Source organism: Marmota monax, unplaced genomic scaffold (genome assembly GCF_021218885.2).
Source record: "Marmota monax isolate L192 unplaced genomic scaffold, Marmota_monax_Labrador192_F-V1.1 WCK01_AAM20220418_F8-fsc00087, whole genome shotgun sequence".
In the NCBI taxonomy this organism is placed as follows: Eukaryota; Metazoa; Chordata; class Mammalia; order Rodentia; family Sciuridae; genus Marmota; species Marmota monax.
The window spans coordinates 5727357-5748465 of NW_026693476.1; the positions used below are offsets into that span (position 1 = coordinate 5727357).

At 38.5% G+C, this 21109-nt stretch overlaps 2 protein-coding genes across 7 annotated transcripts in view; one reads left to right on the plus strand and one right to left on the minus strand.

The window, feature by feature from the left end:
* Phtf1 (putative homeodomain transcription factor 1) overlaps positions 1–18082 on the plus strand; it is a 50344-nt gene extending 32262 nt beyond the window's left edge. For 2 of the 4 annotated variants that reach the window (XM_046458291.2, XM_046458289.2), the window contains 4 exons: positions 3194–3349; positions 4749–4844; positions 6125–6250; positions 7012–18082. In XM_046458291.2, the coding sequence (XP_046314247.1) occupies positions 3194–3349; positions 4749–4844; positions 6125–6250; positions 7012–7032 (399 nt within the window). In that variant the 3' untranslated portion in view covers positions 7033–18082. Of the gene's footprint in view, positions 1–3193; positions 3350–4748; positions 4845–6124; positions 6251–6334; positions 6985–7011 lie in introns of those variants that run through there. The other 2 variants (XR_006854774.2, XM_058583601.1) reach the window with 2 other exon arrangements.
* Positions 14421–21109, minus strand: part of Magi3 (membrane associated guanylate kinase, WW and PDZ domain containing 3) — a 255744-nt gene continuing 249055 nt past the window's right edge. For 2 of the 3 annotated variants that reach the window (XM_046458287.2, XM_046458286.2), the window contains exons 20-21: positions 18853–18991; positions 14421–17348 (exon numbers count right to left, since the gene is read on the minus strand). In XM_046458287.2, coding sequence (XP_046314243.1) covers positions 16255–17348; positions 18853–18991 — 1233 coding nt within the window. In that variant the 3' untranslated portion in view covers positions 14421–16254. Of the gene's footprint in view, positions 17349–17924; positions 18016–18852; positions 18992–21109 lie in introns of all 3 variants that reach the window. The other variant, XM_046458288.2, reaches the window with a different exon arrangement.

A 21109-nucleotide genomic window follows, 5' to 3' on the forward strand; every position in this document is an offset into this window, starting at 1 on the left:
GACAACCACTCCATTCACAATATCTTCAAAAAAAAAAAAATACTTGGGAATCAACCTAACTAAAGAGGTGAAAGACTTATACAATGAAAACTACAGAACCCTAAAGAGAGAAATAGAAGATCTTAGAAGATGGAAAAATATACCCTGTTCATGGATAGGCAGAACCAACATCATCAAAATGGCGATATTACCAAAAGTTCTCCATAGGTTTAATGCAATGCCAATCAAAATCCCAACGACATTTCTTGTAGAAATAGAGAAAGCAATCATGAAATTCATATGGAAAAATAAAAGACCCAGAATAGCAAAAACAATGCTAAGCAGGAAGTGTGAATCAGGCGGTATAGCGATACCAGACTTCAAACTATACTACAGAGCAATAGTAACAAAAACAGCATGGTACTGGTACCAAAACAGGCGGGTGGACCAATGGTACAGAACAGAGGACACAGAAACCAATCCACAAAACTACAACTATCTTATATTTGATAAAGGGGCTAAAAGCATGCAATGGAGGAAGGATAGCATCTTCAACAAATAGTGCTGGGAAAACTGGAAATCCATATGCAACAAAATGAAACTGAATCCCTTTCTCTCGCCATGCACAAAAGTGAATTCAAAATGGATCAAGGAGCTTGATATCAAATCAGAGACACGCCATCTGATAGAAGAAAAAGTTGGCTATGATCTACATACTGTGGGGTCGGGCTCCAAATTCCTCAATAGGACACCCATAGCACAAAAGTTAATAACTAGAATCAACAAATGGGACTTACTCAAACTAAAAAGTTTTTTCTCAGCAAAAGAAACAATAAGAGAGGTAAATAGAGAGCCTACATCCTGGGAACAAATCTTTACTCCTTACACTTCAGATAGAGCCCTAATATCCAGAGTATACAAAGAACTCAAAAAATTAGACAATAAGAGAACAAACAACCCAATCAACAAATGGGCCAAGGACCTGAACAGACACTTCTCAGAGGAGGACATACAATCAATCAACAAGTACATGAAAAAATGCTCACCATCTCTAGCAGTCAGAGAAATGCAAATCAAAACCACCCTAAGATACCATCTCACTCCAGTTAGATTGGCAGCCATTACGAAGTCAAACAACAACAAGTGCTGGCGAGGATGTGGGGAAAAGGGTACACTTGTACATTGCTGGTGGGACTGCAAATTGGTGCAGCCAATCTGGAAAGCAGTATGGAGATTTCTTGGAAAGCTGGGAATGGAGCCACCATTTGACCCAGCTATTCCCCTTCTCAGTCTATTCCCTAAAGACCTAAAAAGAGCATGCTACAGGGACACTGCTACATCGATGTTCATAGCAGCACAATTCACAATAGCAACACTGTGGAACCAACCTAGATGCCCTTCAATAGACGAATGGATAAAAAAAAAATGTGGCATTTATACACAATGGAGTATTACTCTGCATTAAAAAATGACAAAATCATAGAATTTACAGGGAAATGGATGGCATTAGAGCAGATTATGCTAAGTGAAGCTAGCCAATCCCTAAAAAACAAATGCCAAATGTCTTCTTTGATATAAGGAGAGTAACTAAGAACAGAGTAGGGTCGAAGAGCATGAGAAGATTAACATTAAACTGGGATGAGAGGTGGGAGGGAAAGGGAGAGAGAAGGGAAATTGCATGGAAATGGAAGGAGACCCTCAGAGTTATACAAAAGTACATACAAGAGGAAGTGAGGGGAAAGGGAAAAATAATACAAGGGGGACAAATGAATGTCAGTAGAGGGGGCAGAGAGAGAAGAGGGGAGGGGAGGGGAGGGGAGGGGGGATAGTAGAGGATAGGAAAGGCAGCAGAACACAACAGACACTAGTATGGCAATATGTAAATCAATGGATGTGTAACTGATGTGATTCTGCAATCTGTATATGGGGTAAAAATGGGAGCTCATAACCCACTTGAATCAAAGTGTGAAATATGATATATCAAGAACTATGTAATGTTTTGAACAACCAACAATAAAAAATTAAAATAAATAAATGTTCTTTTTCTCTGGCTTATTTTAATAATTTTTCTTCATGTTTGATTTTGTAGCAGCTTGTTAATGATTTGTATATTAATTATCTATTGTTGTGCAACAAATAGTGTATCCTTTCTGAACAGGTAGGCATATTTTGCTACTAGTTGTTACTTTCCTCCTTCTAGTTACAACCAGTTGTCATGGATGAGCCTGACCCAGACTGAGCTAAATGTATTCTTTGTTTTGGAAATTAGAGCTAAGAACCTGAGATATCAGTGATGGATTTTGGAGAATAAAGGTCAGAAGGGGTCAGTGGGTAAGGTGCTAGACAAACAAAGTTGCCAAAGTTGGCTTAAGCCAGAGTTAATGGGGAAGCAGAAAATACGAGTCTTGTAAGGCCATGGAATTGGTCAAGAGGTGTAGATGGGAGCTTGACTGGTTCTAAGCGGGGAAAGATGGAGAGGGCAGCTGCTGGGTGACTTCCTCTCTTTCAAAAGCTTGCATTTGATTTCTCTGAGTTCTCTGTATACTTTTCAATAAATTATTTTGCCTTGGACTTACTTGGGTAAATTACTTTTAAAAGAAATTTTAAAAACAATAAAAATTTCATCAGAAAACTTGATGTATAAGGGCTTGGGATGCAGCTCAGTGACAGAGTGCTTGCCCAGCATGAGCAAGGCCTGGGTTTCATCCCCAGAACCATAAAAACAAAAGAAAACAAACAACCCGACACATTATAGGCACCCAATAAATTACAGATTCTGCTGCTATTATTTGGAATGCAGAACTGATTCTTAGGATTTCCTAGTAATACCAGTGTGATGGATCACACATTTTGGGGAGCTCATTAGACATGATGCAGATTTAATACTTTGAACAATGGTTACCAAATACTTGTGAGTGGGCAGTGGTGGTTAAGGTAGCTGCAAATGCATCTGTCTTGTTTTACCTACTGTATTATGTTTTTCTCCTTTGTTACTGTTAGACCCTTGCTGTCTTTCATGAAAAGGAAAAGTATCTAGGAAACTTTAAAGAAATATATATGGTTAGTTGAATAGAAAATACTTTATGAGGATCGAAATAATGAATTCTAAGTATTAAAATATTGAACTCTTTAAAATGTTTTAAAATTAAAAAAGGAGTAATTATATGATTTTAAGTCAAATTAAAAACTGAATTTTTCTTGGGTCTTTTTATAGGTTCTCCAAGGACATAAAACTTTCCTAAACGATGCTTATAACTGGGAGTTTTTGATTTGGGAAACAGCTTTATTACTTTTTTTACTGCGCCTGGCCTCACTGGGGTCTGAAACCAATAAGAAATACAGCAATGTTTCCATATTACTTACTGAACAGGTATTGATGGTCTTTTCAGTTTTGCTCAGTGGTTAGAGATGGCATAATGCACTGCAAAATTTATGCTGCAGATTCAGGGTTGGATCACTATCTGACTTTCTAGCTGTATGATCTCACAAGTCACTTTGCTGCTCTGTAATTGTATAATCTTTATATAATGGATATAATATAACATCTTCCCTTCACACCCCCAGGATTGTGAGAATTATAATCTAAGGGATTGAAAATACTTTGTATACTATAAAGGTATTTTACTGGTAGTAATGGAGCATGCTCCCCCCCCCCCCCCAGAGTAGGAATTGAAAACCAAGGGCTATTTACCACTGAGCTACATCTCTAGCCCTTTGTATTTTGAGATGGTCTCACTAAGCTGCTGAGGCTGGCCTTGAACTTGAGATTCTTCTGCCTTAGCCTCTCTAGAGCTGGGATTATAGACCTGTGCTAAGGGGCATGGCTTGGAGCTTGCTGTTAATCTCATACTCTATATCTAGTGTTGGATTTTATTTATCTTTTTGGGTACCCGGAATTGAACTAAGGGCACTTGACTACTAAGCCACATCCCCTATTTTATTTAGAGACAGAGTCTCATTGAGTTGCTTAGTGCCTCGCTTTTGCTGAGGCTGGCTTTGAACTTGTGATCCTCCTGCCTCAGCCTTCTGAGCTGCTGGGATTACAGGAATGTGCCACCACGCCCGGCTTGGATCTGTAGATTACTTATCATTGAATCTGTTAAATCTTTTGAATTTCTTTATCAGCTATAGAATACATCATTTTCAGTGTTTGGAAAATGTGTATTTTTCAGTATGTGATATATATAATACGATTGAGAAATGTTTCTTGTAAATACAGAGTAGTATAAGGTGATTTCTTCTTAACTTGGATTTTAATTTCAAGCTTATTTATAAACTTGTTAGGTAAAAACATTTGGAATCATTAGTTTTTTTGTTTGTTGCCTTAGAATCATAGTGGAGATTTCTTTCTCTAAGAAAAAAAAAAAGAATTAGCAAGTTAAAAGCAGCTATTTTCTTTCTTTCTACAATGTTTAATGAGGATATTAAATTATTTAGGGGGTACTGAGATTAATAAAATAGTTTTTGAATTCAAGGAGTCTTCATGATAATTATAATTAATTTAAATATTTTCATTGTTTTGATATTTAAATTGCTTCATCATTATAGGTATTTTCTTTATTAAGTAGTTTTTCTTTGCCAAAGGGCCACTGATTAGGGATGAGGGCTAGGGGACATGATATATGTTTTCTGTAGAAATAGTTGCAATTTTTCAAGTAAAATTCATTTTACTTGAAAACATGGCCCTCAAAATCTGCCAGATTTTATGCAGTATAATATATACGAATCCTTTCTGTGAAATTTATCATATTCTCTATTCCTTCCCTTAGATTAATTTATATCTTAAAATGGAAAAAAAGCCAAATAAGAAAGAACAGCTCACTCTAGTAAACAACGTATTAAAGCTGTCCACCAAGTTGTTAAAAGTAAGTACTATCTTATGAGATGATTTGACTACAATTTAAATTAAGTCAGCTTATTCTCTGAGAAACAGCAATGGTGAGGTGGCCCTGGAGCCAAGGTGTCAAGGGTCAAGGTGGAGGTCAGGGCCAGAGCTTCTGGAGGCAGGACTGAAGGAAAAAGAGTGGCTCGCCATCACTACATTGAGCCACATGGTGGAAAATAAGCAGCACATGTTCACAGAGGAGCTCTGATCTGCCTCTCTTCCCTGTCTGCAAAGAATCAGAGGTCATTGACTTTTTTCTGGGGACATCTCTGACAGATGAAGTTTTGCCTGTGTAAAAGCAGACCCACGCTGGCCTGCAGACCAGGTTTATTACCATCAGGGACTAAATTAGCCATGTTGGCTGGGTGTTGGTGCTCCAGGGAGGTTGCCAGCACCATCCGATGGGTTATCAACAAGGTCAAGTTCTCTGTCATCCCTGTGGGGCCAGGCTGCTGGAGGAACAAGATAGCAGCAAGCCTCCCGCTGCCCTTGCAAGGGCACTGGCTGCTGTGCCTCTGTCAGCGGCCTCATCCCTGCTCCCAGAGGTGCTAGCGTTGTCTGGGCCTCGATGCCCCAAAAGCTGCTGCCAACGACTGGTATATCCATCCCTGCAGGGGCTGCAGGGTCAGAGGCTGCACTGTCACCATGGCACACTTCACAGGGCCACCCTTGATGCTGTATGGAAGATCCTCAGCTGTCCCAGTCCTGACCTCTGGGAAGATGCATGTTTACCTGTCTATCAGGAATTCTCCACCAAGGCCTCCAGGCCCACACCAGAGTCTGCACAGAGGACCCGGGCTCCAGTTGTGGCCACCACATAGTGTTTTATATAAGAAAAATAAAGTGAATTAAGCTTGTTTTTGATTAATGAATTAAATCAATACTTCTTAGAAAAGACCCTAACAACAAATAGGTACAGGCTAGATTCAAAATGACAACTTGATTGTTTGGGATTAATAACTGTATAAGAAAAAGTTTCCAGTGTTATTACCCAGGTTCTGATGACTACTGATGTCTATCATATTTTTTAAATTACTTTTTTTCCTCCCATGAATGACACATTGCTCCAATCTACCTTAAAAAGCTTAGCTTGTAGAAAAGTAGGTAAGAGTAGATTCTGGATTTCTTGAGGGTAGCTTTTAAATACTAAGAAGAGATGTCCTGAAGCAGTCTCCCTCACCTGAGACTCAGAAACCAGCAAGAAATCACTGATGGCCTTTGAAAAACTGTCTTATTTCAGATTCTTGCATTTTTTTTTAGGAGCTGGACACGCCATTCAGACTCTATGGACTGACAATGAATCCCTTAATCTACAATATCACAAGAGTCGTCATCCTTTCTGCTGTCTCAGGAGTTATAAGTGACCTTCTAGGGTTTAACATAAGAGTAAGTGTGGCCTCCGCTCTGCAGCACCTTAGTCTTTTTTTCCTTTGGGGAGCTGTCTGAGTTTTATTTTACTTTTTTTATTAGAGCGTTCTGGCTGTGTCTTAGCAGCGCTGTGTGTACTTCCTGTGCTCGCAGCACCAGGAGAGCTCTTGAGGTAAAGCAACAGGCACTCTGCTCGGCGGCCCGCAGGCTTCTCAGCTTAGGTTTCCTCATTTTACACGAGTTCAATAGACAACTATTGTCTGATCCAAACCTCAAGTTTAATGTTACTTTAATAGCATGGGCTAGGTAATGGGCTTCTGATTGAGGGAGATATACAGAGGTAGAATGAATGAGAACCAACAGCACATGAACTACGGTGTGTCATTATTTTTTTTTTTTCTTTTGATACTGGGGATTGAACTCAGGGGCAGTTGACCACTGAGCCACATCCCCAGCCCTGTTTTATTTATATTTTATTTAGAGACAGAGTCTCACTGAGCTGCTTAGGGCCTCAATAAGTTGCTGAGGTTGGCTTTGAACTTGTGTTCCTCCTGCCTCAGCCTCCTGAGCTGCTGGGATTACATGTGTGCACCACTGTGCCTGGCTGTAGTGTTCCATTTTTAATCCTGGAATTTTTAATAGTTTTTCACTATGATGTTCTATGGTTGCTGTTGCCAGAGTTGATATTTTTAAGATTCTTGGTTCCTAGTCAGTGAGTAAACCTCTACATCCCATCTGTCTTAAAAAAACTACCTTTGTTGGTGCTTTTCTTTTTTCAGCTGTGGAAAATTAAGTCATAAGCTGAGTCACGCACGTGCCAGGATTCTCTCTTGGCAGGCATCAGTACTCACCCATCAAGGAAACAGATGACTGCAGAAGCCAGTTCAACACCCACCTGCGTGGCCACAAGCACAGGTGCTCTCAGCTCTGCCCAATCTAACAAAGGGTGTTCCCGGAGGAACAAGTCCTTTCTGCCTGTGTGTGCGTGCTGAGCACCTGCACTCTCATGGTTTTCAAACAATAGGAATAGTCAGCCAACTAAAGACTGTGTGTGTTATGGTAACACAAGGGCAATTTCCTAAGTTAGGCAATTCATTCTGGGCACTTCAGTACTGTGATAGTTAAATTTACTGGATAAAGTCTTTTGGGTAACTATGTAGATACCCAAAGCATGAAGCAAATATCTTTTACTGGAAATATGCAAATTCAGTACTTTTCTATTACAGTCTATAGAATTGGAGATTTCTCTATCACAGAGAACAAACAAACTATTTTAGGTTGAATCCAAATAAAAGAACTTTACTGGAGAATTTTGATTTCTAGGCTTTCTTTTGTGGTTGAAAGAAAAAAATAACATTTGAACTGACAGCTTCTACTCAATTGTGGAGAAATTTTTAATTAGCTTATGATTCTGAATTAATCCTAATAACTGTAGCTGTTGGTGAAAAGCTGTTGGTAAACTTCAGTATGAGAAATGTAAGTTAGTGCATTCATCCATGTCCATCCAACCTGGTTTCTGTGCTAATCTTGTGCAGCTTAACATGTCCAGCCGTCAGTACAATTTCAGGTTTTGGGTGTCTGTAATCAACAAGCCATGCCTTTGATGCTGAAGATTCTCTTATCAGTGCCCCCTATTACATACAGGTGCATATACACATGTTAATGAAAACTTCAGCATTCTTGTTCATTAAGTTACCTGCTTTGAAGACTCTTTTGAAGCAGATTGAAAGCCTGAACATTTTAATGATGAGGTTTTGTGAAACTTGATTATAACATGTAAAGCATGTACTAATTTACCATCAGTGTATCAGTTACACAGATTCTGTATGCAGGGAGATCTGTGTGAGGCTTCAAGATAAATTTCTCAACAGTTCAGGGATTGTGGTCAGATCTTTCTGGGTTTAAATCCTCTTTCTGGGTTCAAATCCTTGGCTCTGATGATTATTAGCGTCATAATCTGGGGCAAATTAACCTCTTTGTATTTCAATTTCCTCACCTGTTAAATATAATAACTACCTAATAGGGTTGTTACGGTTAAATGAGATTATCCTGTAAGGTTCTTAGCATGATATAAAGAATTTAGCACTTTATTTGTTATTACTAAAGTTCTTCTAAAATCTCACTTCGACAATAGAAACATGAAGCAAGGTTGATGAACTAGAAGTGGATCACCAACAATTTGCAGCCATTTTGAATGCTCATGGGAGTTGTAATTTTTTTCATGGTAAAGCTCTATAGTGATTTATCTGTAGAAGGAACTGTTCTGTAGAGGTACTTCAACAGACAGTTCATAGAAACTCTGGCTTTACTATTTTCCCTGGGGAAAAATAATAATTGTCTCAAATTCAAGACTGAGCTCAGTACAGATTTCAGATGAATAAAGCTGATGCTTTCATCTTTTTCCCCTACCAAAAAATTTGCTATTTTAATCTGCAACTTTTGCATAGTGAATTATAGTAGTTTCCTCTTGTGGGTTCCTTTAGCTATGATTTTGGTGGTATGTGACTGGTTTCAGTTATTTTTCAGGTGGGTGAATTGTATGTAATTAATAGTTGATCATGTCAGAAACTTGAGAATCATTCTTGATTTCTTGCCCAAACCTCACATTCACTCACCAAGTCTGCATAATTATCTTTTGGATATTTTTCTGGTCAGTTCACTTTTCTCCCTTCCCACTGCCACTACCCTCGTGTATGTTGATATTCTTTGTTTTTTGTTTTTTTTTTGAACAAATTTCTGCTGGTTCTATTCTTACCTATTCATGGTTCCCCTATTCCCCAAGCCCAATCCATTCTTCTCAAAAGATTCTACATCTTCTGAAACATTGGTCTCATCATTTAGAATCTATGAATGGTTTACTGTCATTTTGAAAATAACCAAAGTATATAGGGTCACTCTGTTGAGAGATAGTTTGAATCTTTACATTGAAAGTATATTTTGGGGGTCTGAGGCTGTGGTTCAGTGGTAGAGTGTTTGCCTGGCATGTGTGAGGCACTGGGTTCGATTCTCAGCAACACATATAAACAAATAAAATAAAGGTCCATACATCTAATTTTTTTTTTTAAATATTTTTGCTGAGTATAAAATTCTAGATTTAAAAATGGGGTTGATTCCTTGCTTCCTGGATTTTGTCATTTCTGAGAAGTTTGCTTCATTTTGTAATTTTGTGTTTTTTAAAAATCACTTTTATTTTTGTTCATTTTTTAAAAAACTGCTGTTCAGATTTTTATTTTTTTATTTTATTTTTTTAGAGAGAGAGAGAGAGAGAGAGAGAGAATTTTTTAATATTTATTTTTCAGTTTTCGGTGGATACAACATCTTTATTTTATGTGGTGCTGAGGATTGAACCCAGCGCCCCCACGTATGCCAGGTAAGCACATCACCACTTGAGCCACATCCCCAACCCCAGATTTTAATTTTTTTACTATTGAATTTGTACAATTTAATTGTAATGTGTATCTGGTATAGTTTTCTTCATGATTTTTGTTTAGGTTTGTTGGACTTACTGAATCTTTGGGTTCATAGTTTTCATATTGTTTTATATTTTCACAAGCAGTTATTGGAAACAGCTTCATCATTTCAAGGCTTGCTTTTATAAGCTTTGTTAGGTGGGCCACACGGTCTTTAGGGCTACCTTTCTCCACTGAGGCAGTATCCTTCTGAATATTGTACCTCATACTGTTCACTATGAGGTCTTTTCCACTTTGGCCGTGAGAACATGTATTGTGTGAGCTTCAGCCACTTTCCTGCTTGCTCTCCTTTGTGGCAATTCTGTCTCTGTCTCTGGGTACTTCCCCAGGTGCTCAGGCTGGTCCATCCTCAGCTAGGACCTGAAAGGAACTCTCTGCATGTCCCTGGAGCGCTCTCCTCCAGCTAAAGCTGCTGCTTTCTGGTGCTCCTCCTCAGCCACCCTAGCCCACATTCTCAGTTCTGTTTTCTCAGCTCTGGCAAGCCTACGAGCTTCCGTTTGGGTCCTCCCTTTCCCAGCCGCAGCTGAGCAGCTGCCACTAGGCAGTTATCTGGAGCAATCACGGGGTGCACCTTAATTCCATTACCCTGTGCTGCCTGTTGTCCAATATTCACTTCTTAACATTTGTTTCAGTTGTTTTAAGGAGGAGAGCAAATGTTTTCTCCACTTTAAGTGATACAAAGTTTACCCAGTTGCTCAAGTCAAAGGCTCCTTATCTGATCCAAGTGGAGTCACTTGGCATTCCCACCTCAACTAGGTTAAACCTCCTTCACACTCACCTGGTCTGCTGCCATTATTACCTGCTACAGTCAGTTCTCCCCAGCATGAGTGAGCTTAAAACATGGAAATATATTTCCATCGTTCCTATTTAAACTTTTCCTGGCTTCTGTGTGGTTGCCTCCAAGGCCCTTCTCTATTAGGCCTGCTTCTCGACCAACTTGATGCTCCTTCATTTACAGCCTCACTTCTCTTTACCTATGTCAAAGGACAGGGGTCAGATGAGGTTCTTTCAAGGGGGCAGTGGCACCTCCACTTGGCCTGCTTAACTTAAACACTGTTGAAAAGAATTCCTGGATGTGTCAGAGCGAGGCACATGCAAACTTATTTAAGAACATCAAAGGTAAACTTACCCCAAAGGCTGGATTATGGCCCTCACCTCTCAGTGCTGTGCCCAGGATTGAGCTCTCTGATTATATGTATGATTTTCCTGGCAAGAAATGTACAGGTTCTCAGGAAAGCTTCTTTGAAAATTAAATCCCTTGACACTCATTTGATATTTGGGGTTCACAGTGTTCTTTTTGGTTAAGTAGTCTAGCTGCAAGTCAGATGCAGGCATATTATGTAAATCTTTGAATCTGTTGACATTTCAGTTGATTATGGTTTTGTTCTAGTTCATCTGTTATGCGCATATGCTGAAGGTTTTGTTTATCTACCTCAAGTGTCATGCTTGTAGATCTGGGTCTCCATCCTCTTTCACTTCCCAAGAGCCTACCTAGCTCATGACCACCACAACATAATATACCAAGTTCTTTCTCATTGTTAGACTTTTGAAAGTTTTTTTCTTTTGTATTGGGGATTGAACCCAGGGATGTTTTACACTGAGCCACATCCCTACCCTTTTTTATTTTAAAACCAGATCTTGTTAAGTTGCTTAGGGCCATGCTAAAGTTGCAGAGGCTGGCTGTGAACTTGCAATTCTCAACTCACAACTCATTCTGACAACAGTGGGCCGTTATCAGTTGTATCACCCTGTCCATTTCCTTTTCATGGTCTTTATCATTTCTTTTTGCCTGCTTGTGTGTGTCTTTTTCACTAAAGTGTAAGCCCCATGAAAGCAGGGATTTTTTCTTGTTCACTCCTAGGTTCCCAGAACACACATAACCTCAGCACCTCTATCCTCGGTGCTCAGTAAACATGTACAGGATGAATGAATAACAGACCTCTCGTCTGTTACCATTCATGTGACTTTTTTTTTCTGTTATAATGGAAGAGTTGTAATTCATGGTTCTCCTATCCTTAGTGTTTAATTTATCCCTATATAATTTCTAGAAACTGGTGTTTTTGAATCCAAAAGGGATGAGATTTTGGTAATATTTACGTTACTGAGAAATTAAGCCAAGATGTAAAGCTAAAATAATGTTAAATTATTCAAATATTTAATTGGAATAGAAATGACCATAAAAGTGTAAGAAAAATGCCTATCAATTTAATATTTCAATCTGCTTTTATAGTGGGGAAAACTATCCTTCCTACAGTTGTCATGGAGGTCTGATCTACAAACTTCCCAAGTACAACTCTGGCCCATGTATAACGTAAACACTTGAGAAGTTGAATGACCACATACTTGCCTAATTGGAGTATGGTTTTCTTGACTTTCAGGCCTAGGTGGAAAATTATAAATGCCAGGATGTTTCACAAAGTATAAATGTATGGGTTTGTCTTTACTTTTGGCTCACTGTATTTAGAAGCAAGTAGATCTCTGTACTGTAAAAATAATCCTTCAAGAAAATCAACTAAATGCATTTTTGAAAATTTTTAGATCAACACTCATAATAGGCCAGACAGGTCTTGCTCCAAAAGGTACTGTGTTGTTGGGGAATATTAAGAAGTGGAGCTTAATCTAATTATATATGTATTGTCTAGTAATTTTACCTTTTGCTTCTTACAGTTATTGGTGCCCATGTTGAACGATGTAGTTTAAATGTCTTGAGGGTGCAATGATTCTGTACCTCTCCTCAGAATATTCTGAGCCAATAAGCTGCAGATGTTATCCAAGTTGACAAATGGTCATCCTTTACTAAGGACAGAAAAAGCTTCTTGTTTGTGAATTTGTTAATTGTTCTGTGTGGTTTTATTGTAAATATTATAAAATAGACACCCACAGAATTTTTTGTTAAAATAGATTAATGCTAAATTAAAGTACTTGGCTATGTTTTCATATTTTCAATGTGTAAGTAAGATTGAGTTTTCTGTTGAATTCCATCCAACTCTTCGTAAGACTTCATATTCTCTTTTTATACTTAATGCTACTTGTATAGCAACACTGAAAACATATGTGTCAGTGGGATTCTTAAACTAATTCAGCTAACTAAAGATTCTAGATTTTGTTCAATTATGGAATGCTTTAAATAAGTCATTATATTGCTGATAAACTCTTACCAGTATAATCAGAAGAGCTAAATAAACATACCTATTACTGTTTAAAAAGCAGAGATAGCTTTTAGGCATTGGAGCATGCCTTGAAGATGTATGAAGTAAATTTGATGTATTCCTCATATCAAACTGGAATGTCACATTTTGTAACAAGTCTGTGTTTATGCCAGTGTTCCTTAGTCCAAGAGCACATTACGGGCTAAGGTTTCAAACATATATTTGTGGGAAGTGAGTAGGCAGAATGCCATACAGTTTAATCTGTAGTCTCCTTGCTTTTTTGGTGGTGGTTCTGGGCAATGAACCCAGGGGTGCTCTACCACTGAGCTACATCCCCAGCCCCTAATTTTGCTTTGAAACAGGGTCTAAGTAAGTTGCTCAGGCTGGCCTCAGCCTCCCAAGTCACTGGGATTACAGGATGTTCAGCTATTCGCTTTTTAAAAAAATATATTTATTTTTAGCTGTAGTTGGACACAATACCTTTATTTTATTTATTTATTTTTATGTGGTGCTGAGGATCGAACCCAGGGCCTCGCACGTGCTAGGCAAGCGCTCTACCGTTGAGCCACAACCCCAGCCCAGCTATTCACTTTTTTTAACAGCAAGATAGTTTTGAGTAAAAATAAAATGCCAAATGCTTTTCTGAGTCCAGGATACCTGAAATAGGAGTTGAACCTGTTCAGAGCTGCCTTGATTCAGAGGATGGATGTGACTATATGAAAAGACAGTGCTATAGGACTGTAGGATCTTAGCCATCTGGTGTCACCGTGAGATGCCAAGACTCCTTTGCCTGGGTGACCAGTAGGACAAGACTATTTTGCTGTGACAGGTCCTGGGGTGGGGGCTGGGAACTAGGGTATTAGGTTTTATTTTAGTGTGAGTTCATGCAATGGCAGGTAGAATTTTTCTCCTCAAGAGTATTAAGTTAACCAGGGTATTGAAGCAGGTTTAAGGCATTTTGCATACTAAGGGTTAAATGAAATCAAAACAGTTCATTCTAAAAGTAAGTTAAGTAAGACCCACAAGGCTAATGTGAATGGCCATAGTGTGATGAAACTGGACTCACAAATATCTAGTAACTGAATCTAAAGAAACAAGCTGTATTTTCTCCCTGATAGCTTTATATAAATAATTTTGTTATACTATCTATATTCTTTACAATGAAATTTGAAAAATGGACATAAAGTATGAATAAGTTTAACTGTACAGGAAAAGTCACATTATAAGAATCTTCTTTTGTTTTTTTTTTTTTTGCGGGGGGGGGGGGATTGAACTACTGAGTCACATCCCCATCCCTTTTTAAAATTTTTTTATTTTGAGACAAGATCTGACTAAGTTGCTCAGGGCCTCGCTAAGTTGCTGATGCTGGCTTTGAACTTGCTGGCTTTGAACTTGTGATCCTCAGCCTCTTGAGTTGCTGGGATTACAGGTATGTGATTGTACAATTTTTAATGGTTTGTTACTTGGGACAAGATCTATTTGAGGATTCAGACCATGATGGGAACTAGCTCCACAAACAGAAAACCACATTAAACAAAGCTGACGGTCAAAAAAATGCAGGCCATGAACTGTTTTTGGTTTTTTTTAATATCTATATAAAAAATAACGAGCAATTTACAGATCTCTTTCTCTAATCAGAACCTCATGTATATATAAAGGTACTGTACATATATAAACATTTACAACCAGTACATCCATATTTTGCTCAGCATTCCAAGGCCACATTGCTAAGTCAGTATATAATCAGTACAGTGACAAGTTACTTAGGAAGAGCCACATCAAACTGACAACATATGACATCAAATTTATGTCACAGTTAACAATAAAAATAGGATTTTTTGTCACTAATTGTGGACTATAGGGAAAATAAATCATTTCTGTGGTACTAAATTCTTAGCATTTATCAAGCCTCCTAATTTTGCTCTATTCAAGTAGTTACAATAGATGGTAAATATAGTTCTGGATGAAAGGGGATTTCAAAAGGCTCACTCTGGGAAGCATGTGTTATCTACAGGGGCTGATACAGTTGTTACATTAAAGAGTTTCACAGTCAGACTCGCAGAGGGAAGGGCCTGGACGTAATGTGTTTCACAACAAGATGAACTCAGGGTGACAGAAAAAGTGTGTTCAAATACTCCATGAGCATCTTATTCTGAGAGTGTGCCTGTATTTATAGATGCTACTGAATGCTGCTTCAGGGGACTGAAAAACTTGGGTCTAACAGACCCATCTCTAACTTCCAGCAAACATCTTTAGACTTTTTAAAAAGAACTCTGAAAAGTTTTACAAATCAAGCAAATACTTAGTCTCCCTTTTTTGTTTTAAAGTATGTTAATGCAGCTAAAAGTTAAAATTAGGACCCAGCACATACTATTTACCATATATGCCCTGACTTGCTGGCCACACAGGTTCTTTGAAATGCCTGAACTTGCACATCTGCCAGATGAGCTGGTACTTTATCTGGTAATAGACTATGAAACTGGTTTCATAATTACATCCTTTGCACAATCTAATATTTGACTCTTCAAATATATATTATGTATTAAAGACTAATGACTTTAGTAATAGATACAACCCAAATATCCAGAAATAGATAGTTGCTAGTTTTCTTTGAAAAGCAATAAGCAGTATTTCCACATGCTTTTTTGTTGGGAGGGGGAGGGATAAGGGTGACCTGAGATGCTGTAACTACATCAGGGTTGGATAGGAGGTGAACTCTTGCTTGGAGAACTTCCTCATTTTGAACATTCAATTTATGTAGGTGATATCTTTAACAGTTATTTGGAACACCTGTCCATCCAAATTAAAGTCATGAGAAAGCATTAATATCTGACTTTTTTTTACAGTAGTGATGTTTTGGAGTTTCATTTTTAAATTGGGACATCATTGGTAGCTGTTACAAGAGGCAACTGCCATCTTTAATGATGAGCTAACAATCTCTTCTTCAAGGACTCAAATATTTCTCTCTGTAAACATGCAACATGCTATTTGAAAACATCAACTTCCAAGCCAAACCTAACTTTTTCATTACTGTGAAAATATCTGAATGAGAAAGATAAAACAGATATGATACAGCAGGTAACTTGGCACAAATACAGTGTGAGCTGTGACCACGTTAATATCAACATATATCATTTGTTCAGACTCATGAAGACGAGCCAGGCAGCCTGAGCAGATCATGTCAGAGGAGTGCCTAGATGCAGCTCCTTCCTGAGCGTGAGGGACGGCAGCCAGGGAAGGCTGGTTCTTAGCAATCCTAAAGGCCCTTCATGCAGCCTAGGTAGCTCGATGCTCAAATTAAAATGTATCTAAGTATTTGACTTCCTGAAGGGGGGCAAAAAAAAAAATATTTTGAGGTGGGGAAGGGGGTAAAGTGCTCTTTCAATTTGTTTTTCACCAACAGTCACAGCCGTTTCTCGGCCACGCCAGTAGTGCCTGTGACTTTCTTTGCACTTGGCACTTTCCAGGGCCCTGGAGTTATGGGTGCTTTCTTAACTAGAGAGCTACTCTCAGATTTGACCCTTCCACCTTCTTTGCGTTTGTCAGCTGCCTCTAGATCTTTCCCTTTGTGATCATCTTCAGGTTCCTGCTTCAGCTTCTTTTCTGATACTTGGCCATTTTCTCCAATTCTGTCTTTACCGGGGTGCGTCTCTCCCGCGGTTGCCTGCCTTCCTCTTTCATTTTCAGACCCTACCCCACCTGCAGTGTTACCGTTCTTTTTGGATGGAAGAGACTTTTCATCCATTCTCTTGCTTTTTTTCTCTGGAGACCTTGCTCTATTTTTTTCCAGTGGACTCTGCTTCAGCTCTTTCCTGATGACACCCAATTTTTCTTTCCCATCTGGGATCTGTTCAGTATTGTCGCCAGCGTGGCCTGCTATTCTTCGACTCTCACCCTCTAATAACTTGGCGCTAGCATTTGCTGGGTCTTTGCCTTCTTCAAGTTTTTGCTGCTTCTTTGGGCTAGAAGATCGTCCTCTGCTTTTTCTGCATTGGTTCTGTTCAGAACCTGCCTTGCTGTTAATCGGACAACTTTTATTCTCCCCTTTCCTAGGGCTCAGTGATCGATCTCTGGGTTGCCTTCTGGGGTCATTTTTTAGAGGACTTGGATTTTTTTCCATGTGTTCCTCTAACTGACGATTAGCTGGCTTTTTGGGACTAGCAGATCTACCTCTTCGTGTAACACCATTTTCTATTTTCAGATTTTTCTTGTTCCGGTGCCCAGGACTGTTGGTTGGATCCCTCTTGTTCACATTTTTCTGGAGAAGAGACTGATGCTTTATTTCAGGCTGATTTTCATTTAAAGTGCTATTCTTTTCAGGTATAGTGTCCTTTAATTCTTCTGCCTTTTCACATATCTGAACTCTCGTTAGAGATTCTTCAATTACTGGTACGTGACACTCTTCAAATATGGAAGCAGAATGTAAAGATGGGGGAAATGGTGACTGTTCATCATAAATCACATTGGAAGATGAAGGATTATTAATATCCCAATCACCTAAAAAAGTGATTTGAATGGAACATTATTACATTTTAGAATTATATACGGGAACAATAAGTTTGAACTTTGACAGCCATTTGGGTTGTACTGACTGCTTAGACAGCCGGAGGATGAGTATGTTACCCAGCTTATGTTTATGTATCTCTCTGTAAAGACAGATGTGTATAGACATCTGTACATGGAGGGTAGACTGTTTATGTATATAAAACAGTTATTATTATCATAATATACTTATCATAATACGTATATTATTATGTAAATTCTTTATTTATAAAGCCCAGTCAAATGAATAAAAAAACTGGACCAAATTACATGGTCCTAAAAGCTTACTGATTAAGGTGTTATTAATGGGTATCACTTAATGATATGTCAAAATCACTAATATAAAGTAGACCCAACGAGAGTGAGGTTCATGGGCATTTGCCAATAATTTTCTTGAATTAAGCTGTCAAATTTAATGTCAAAAGGAGACTGCAAAGGGCAGAAGATAGAAATAGATGTATTTAATAGCATCTATTTTTAATTAAAAAGAAAACAAAAGAAGAAAGTGATTTATAAGACATGCAAATTTACCAAGTCTTTTTAAGGAAAGACCAAGAAAAGCCCTGAAAGCCTTAATGTTGCTCAGGTTTCACGTAGGAGCACAGACCGGAAGGAGCCAAACCTGAAGAAGGAAGAGAAAAAGCCTAGGACTATGTGGAAAAAAAAAAAAAATCAGCGCAGTTAGCAAAGATGTCACTGGGAATGTATGATTTACAGGCAGATGGTGGAAGGTAATACAGTCAGAGAATCATAAGCTGGAAGGGCCTGGAGGAGGTCATGTCTACACTCATCCTACAGAAGCTCTGTGACGGGGCGGGGAGCCAGAGGAGACGAGTACTAGGTGTGGTACTGCATTTAGGATCATGCACTCACAAAATAATTAGTGATTCTCAAGTCCTGTGACAGTTCAAAAATATACAGGGAAATTGAGGAAGTTTAGGATCAGCACAGGAGTATAGACGTGGTTCTTAGGTCCAACTCTGTGTCTCCAGGTAGGGCTATAGCAACTTGTTTCAGACAGGTGACCAGAAAAGCCAAAGGGCTTATGGTATTTACTCATTTAGAGACAAAGTTATCTTACTATAAGGAAACCAATAACATTTGTTGGTGATATGTAATTAGCCGAGGCAGGGAGATGGCTGGGATCTTCTGAAGGCATTTAAAATGTTTTTCATGACATTTAAATTGTTGGCTTCTAATATGCTCATTTCTTACAGGCACATTTCTCTACAAAAGCACTGTTTTCTGATGAAATCAATCTAAAATAGATCTTATACCAACAAATGTCCTGCTTGATGTCACTTGTTTTATAATAATTCTGCTTTTAATGGTTCTGGTGTTCAACTCTGATTTAGCCAGTAAAATATCCATCCCCTCCAAATAAATACTCCTCTGCTTCTGCTGCCTGTTTCCTAATACACATGTTAGCTACCCATAGACCTTTAGCAACTTTACTTACCATGGTCAGGTATCAAGCCCGTTCCTGGTCTCAAAAGAAGAAGAACTTTATTCCCACCAGCTTGAATGAGCTCAATTGCTCGAGTATGTGTGATGCCTTGTGTAGGTTCCCCATTGATTTCAACAATCTGGTCGCCAACCTAGACAGGGAATATTTACAGGAACATCATGAAACTCTCCATCACCCTTCAAGTTCTGCTTTTGCTAATTTTAGAGCCCTTCAACCTTGCTGGTGACATTGCTATCATGCTAGAGGTGATGTGTGAACAGCTGGTACTAGTAGAAAGGGACAATGTACAATGTTCTTTATTGACAAGAATCCTACATTGGAAATTTATATATGGCTACTATGTTAGGATGTGGGCATCTTGAAATCAAGAAACAAAGTCTAAGTTTTCCCTAGCATGTGTGAGGCCCTGGTTTGATCCCTAGAATTGAAAAAATTGTTTTCTTCCATAAGATAAACAGAAGAAGAGGTGAAGTTCTACAGTAATTCAAATGATACCCCAGAGCTACATCTGCATGTCTTTCTCCTTCTGTGTGTGTGGTTCTGGGATTGAAGCCAGGGTCTCCTGCATGTTAGGTAAGTGCTCTATCACTGAGCCCCACACCAGCCCCACAGAGCCTCTATGGGAATGAGGAATCTGGGAAGGGTACTTTCAAACTGGAGCTGAATCTCAAATTATCTCCTAGAACCTAGGAAGATATCTCCCTATTCTTGACACCTTTCGTAGAACTACTTACTCTTTGTGCTACCACTATACCATGTACAGACATGAAGCCTTAGCTAAGTGACACATTTAGAGTAAAATTCTAAAAAACAAACAAATAGTTGAATATGAATAGTTACTTAAAAGCAATCACTGGCTTTCACTTAATGACTTTAGTTTAAAATCATTTCCCTGGAAAACAAAACTAAGGATCAGAATAAGATGCCCCGGTACCATTGCCATATATTAGGAATATATTGTAAGAAAAAGGAAAAATATGGAAAGGACTTGATTAAAGCTAATAATGGTAGTGGCATTTTTTTTTTTAAATATTTGTAGATGAACACAATACCTTAATTTAATTCATTTATTTTCTGTGATGTAGAGGATTGAACCCAGTGCCTAACGCTTGCTAGGCAAGTGCTGTCCCACTGAGCTACAACCCCAGCCCAATAGTGATTTTTTAACTTTTTTTTTGGTACAGGGGATTGAACCCAGGAGCACTTAACTATTGAGTTATACCTGCAGTGGGCCCCTCTCCTTTTCCCCTAATTTAAATTAGGGTCTTGTTAAGTTGCTGAGGCTGGTTGCAAATTTGCTACTTTCCTGCCTCAGCCTCCTAGGTCACTGGGATTACAGGTGTGTGCCACTGCACCTGGCAATGGCAGTGATTTTAAGATCTTTTTTTTTTTTTCCATTTTTTTTTTAGTTGTAGGTATGCACAATACCTTTGCTTTATTTATCTTTATGTTGTGCTGAGGATTGAACCCAGCGCCTCACATGTACTAGGCAAGTGCTCTACCACTGAGCCACAACCCCAGCCCCTTAAAATCATCTTTAAGGTGACATGCAACTGAAATGTTTGGCTTCAAAACAGAACAACTGAACAATGCAATATCACCAAAATTTCAAAAAGACAACATTCCAAATATTTGTAAGAGCTAAAACGATCCAGAAGCAACACAGAGAAAGGGACTCAGTAATTATTGAAAGAAGTCCACAGAACAACTCGGCCTCCAGCTAAAGCTTGGCACAGCAGTTGGGAAGCTGGACTTTGGAGTCAAAAATCTGTGGTTCAATCCTGGCTCCACTTCTTTTTAGCTCAGTGGTCTCATTTTTCCTCATTTGTTACATGAGGATATTAGCACCTACCTCCTGGGGTTGTTGGGAGAGTTAATGAGATAAAACACCATTGCATACCACCAAGTAAACATAAGTTGTCAAGTTACTGTAAAGTACATTTTTAGTGTGATTTAAATGCAGATGATATCTATGCAATTCAATAAAATAGAAAAATAGAGTAAGAGTTTTAAAAAAAATTTTTTAGTTGTAGGTGGACACAATATTTTTATTTATTTTATGTGGTGCTAAGGATCGAACCCAGTGCCTCATGCATGTGAGGCAAGCACTCAACCACTAAGCTACAACCCCAGCCCCAGAGTAAGTATTTTGTTCCATATTTATGAAAAGGAAAAAAGAGATGTCTCACTCTTGAAGAACAGATATCAGAAAAAAAAGATTGATAAATTTGATATTGCTGTTTAAATT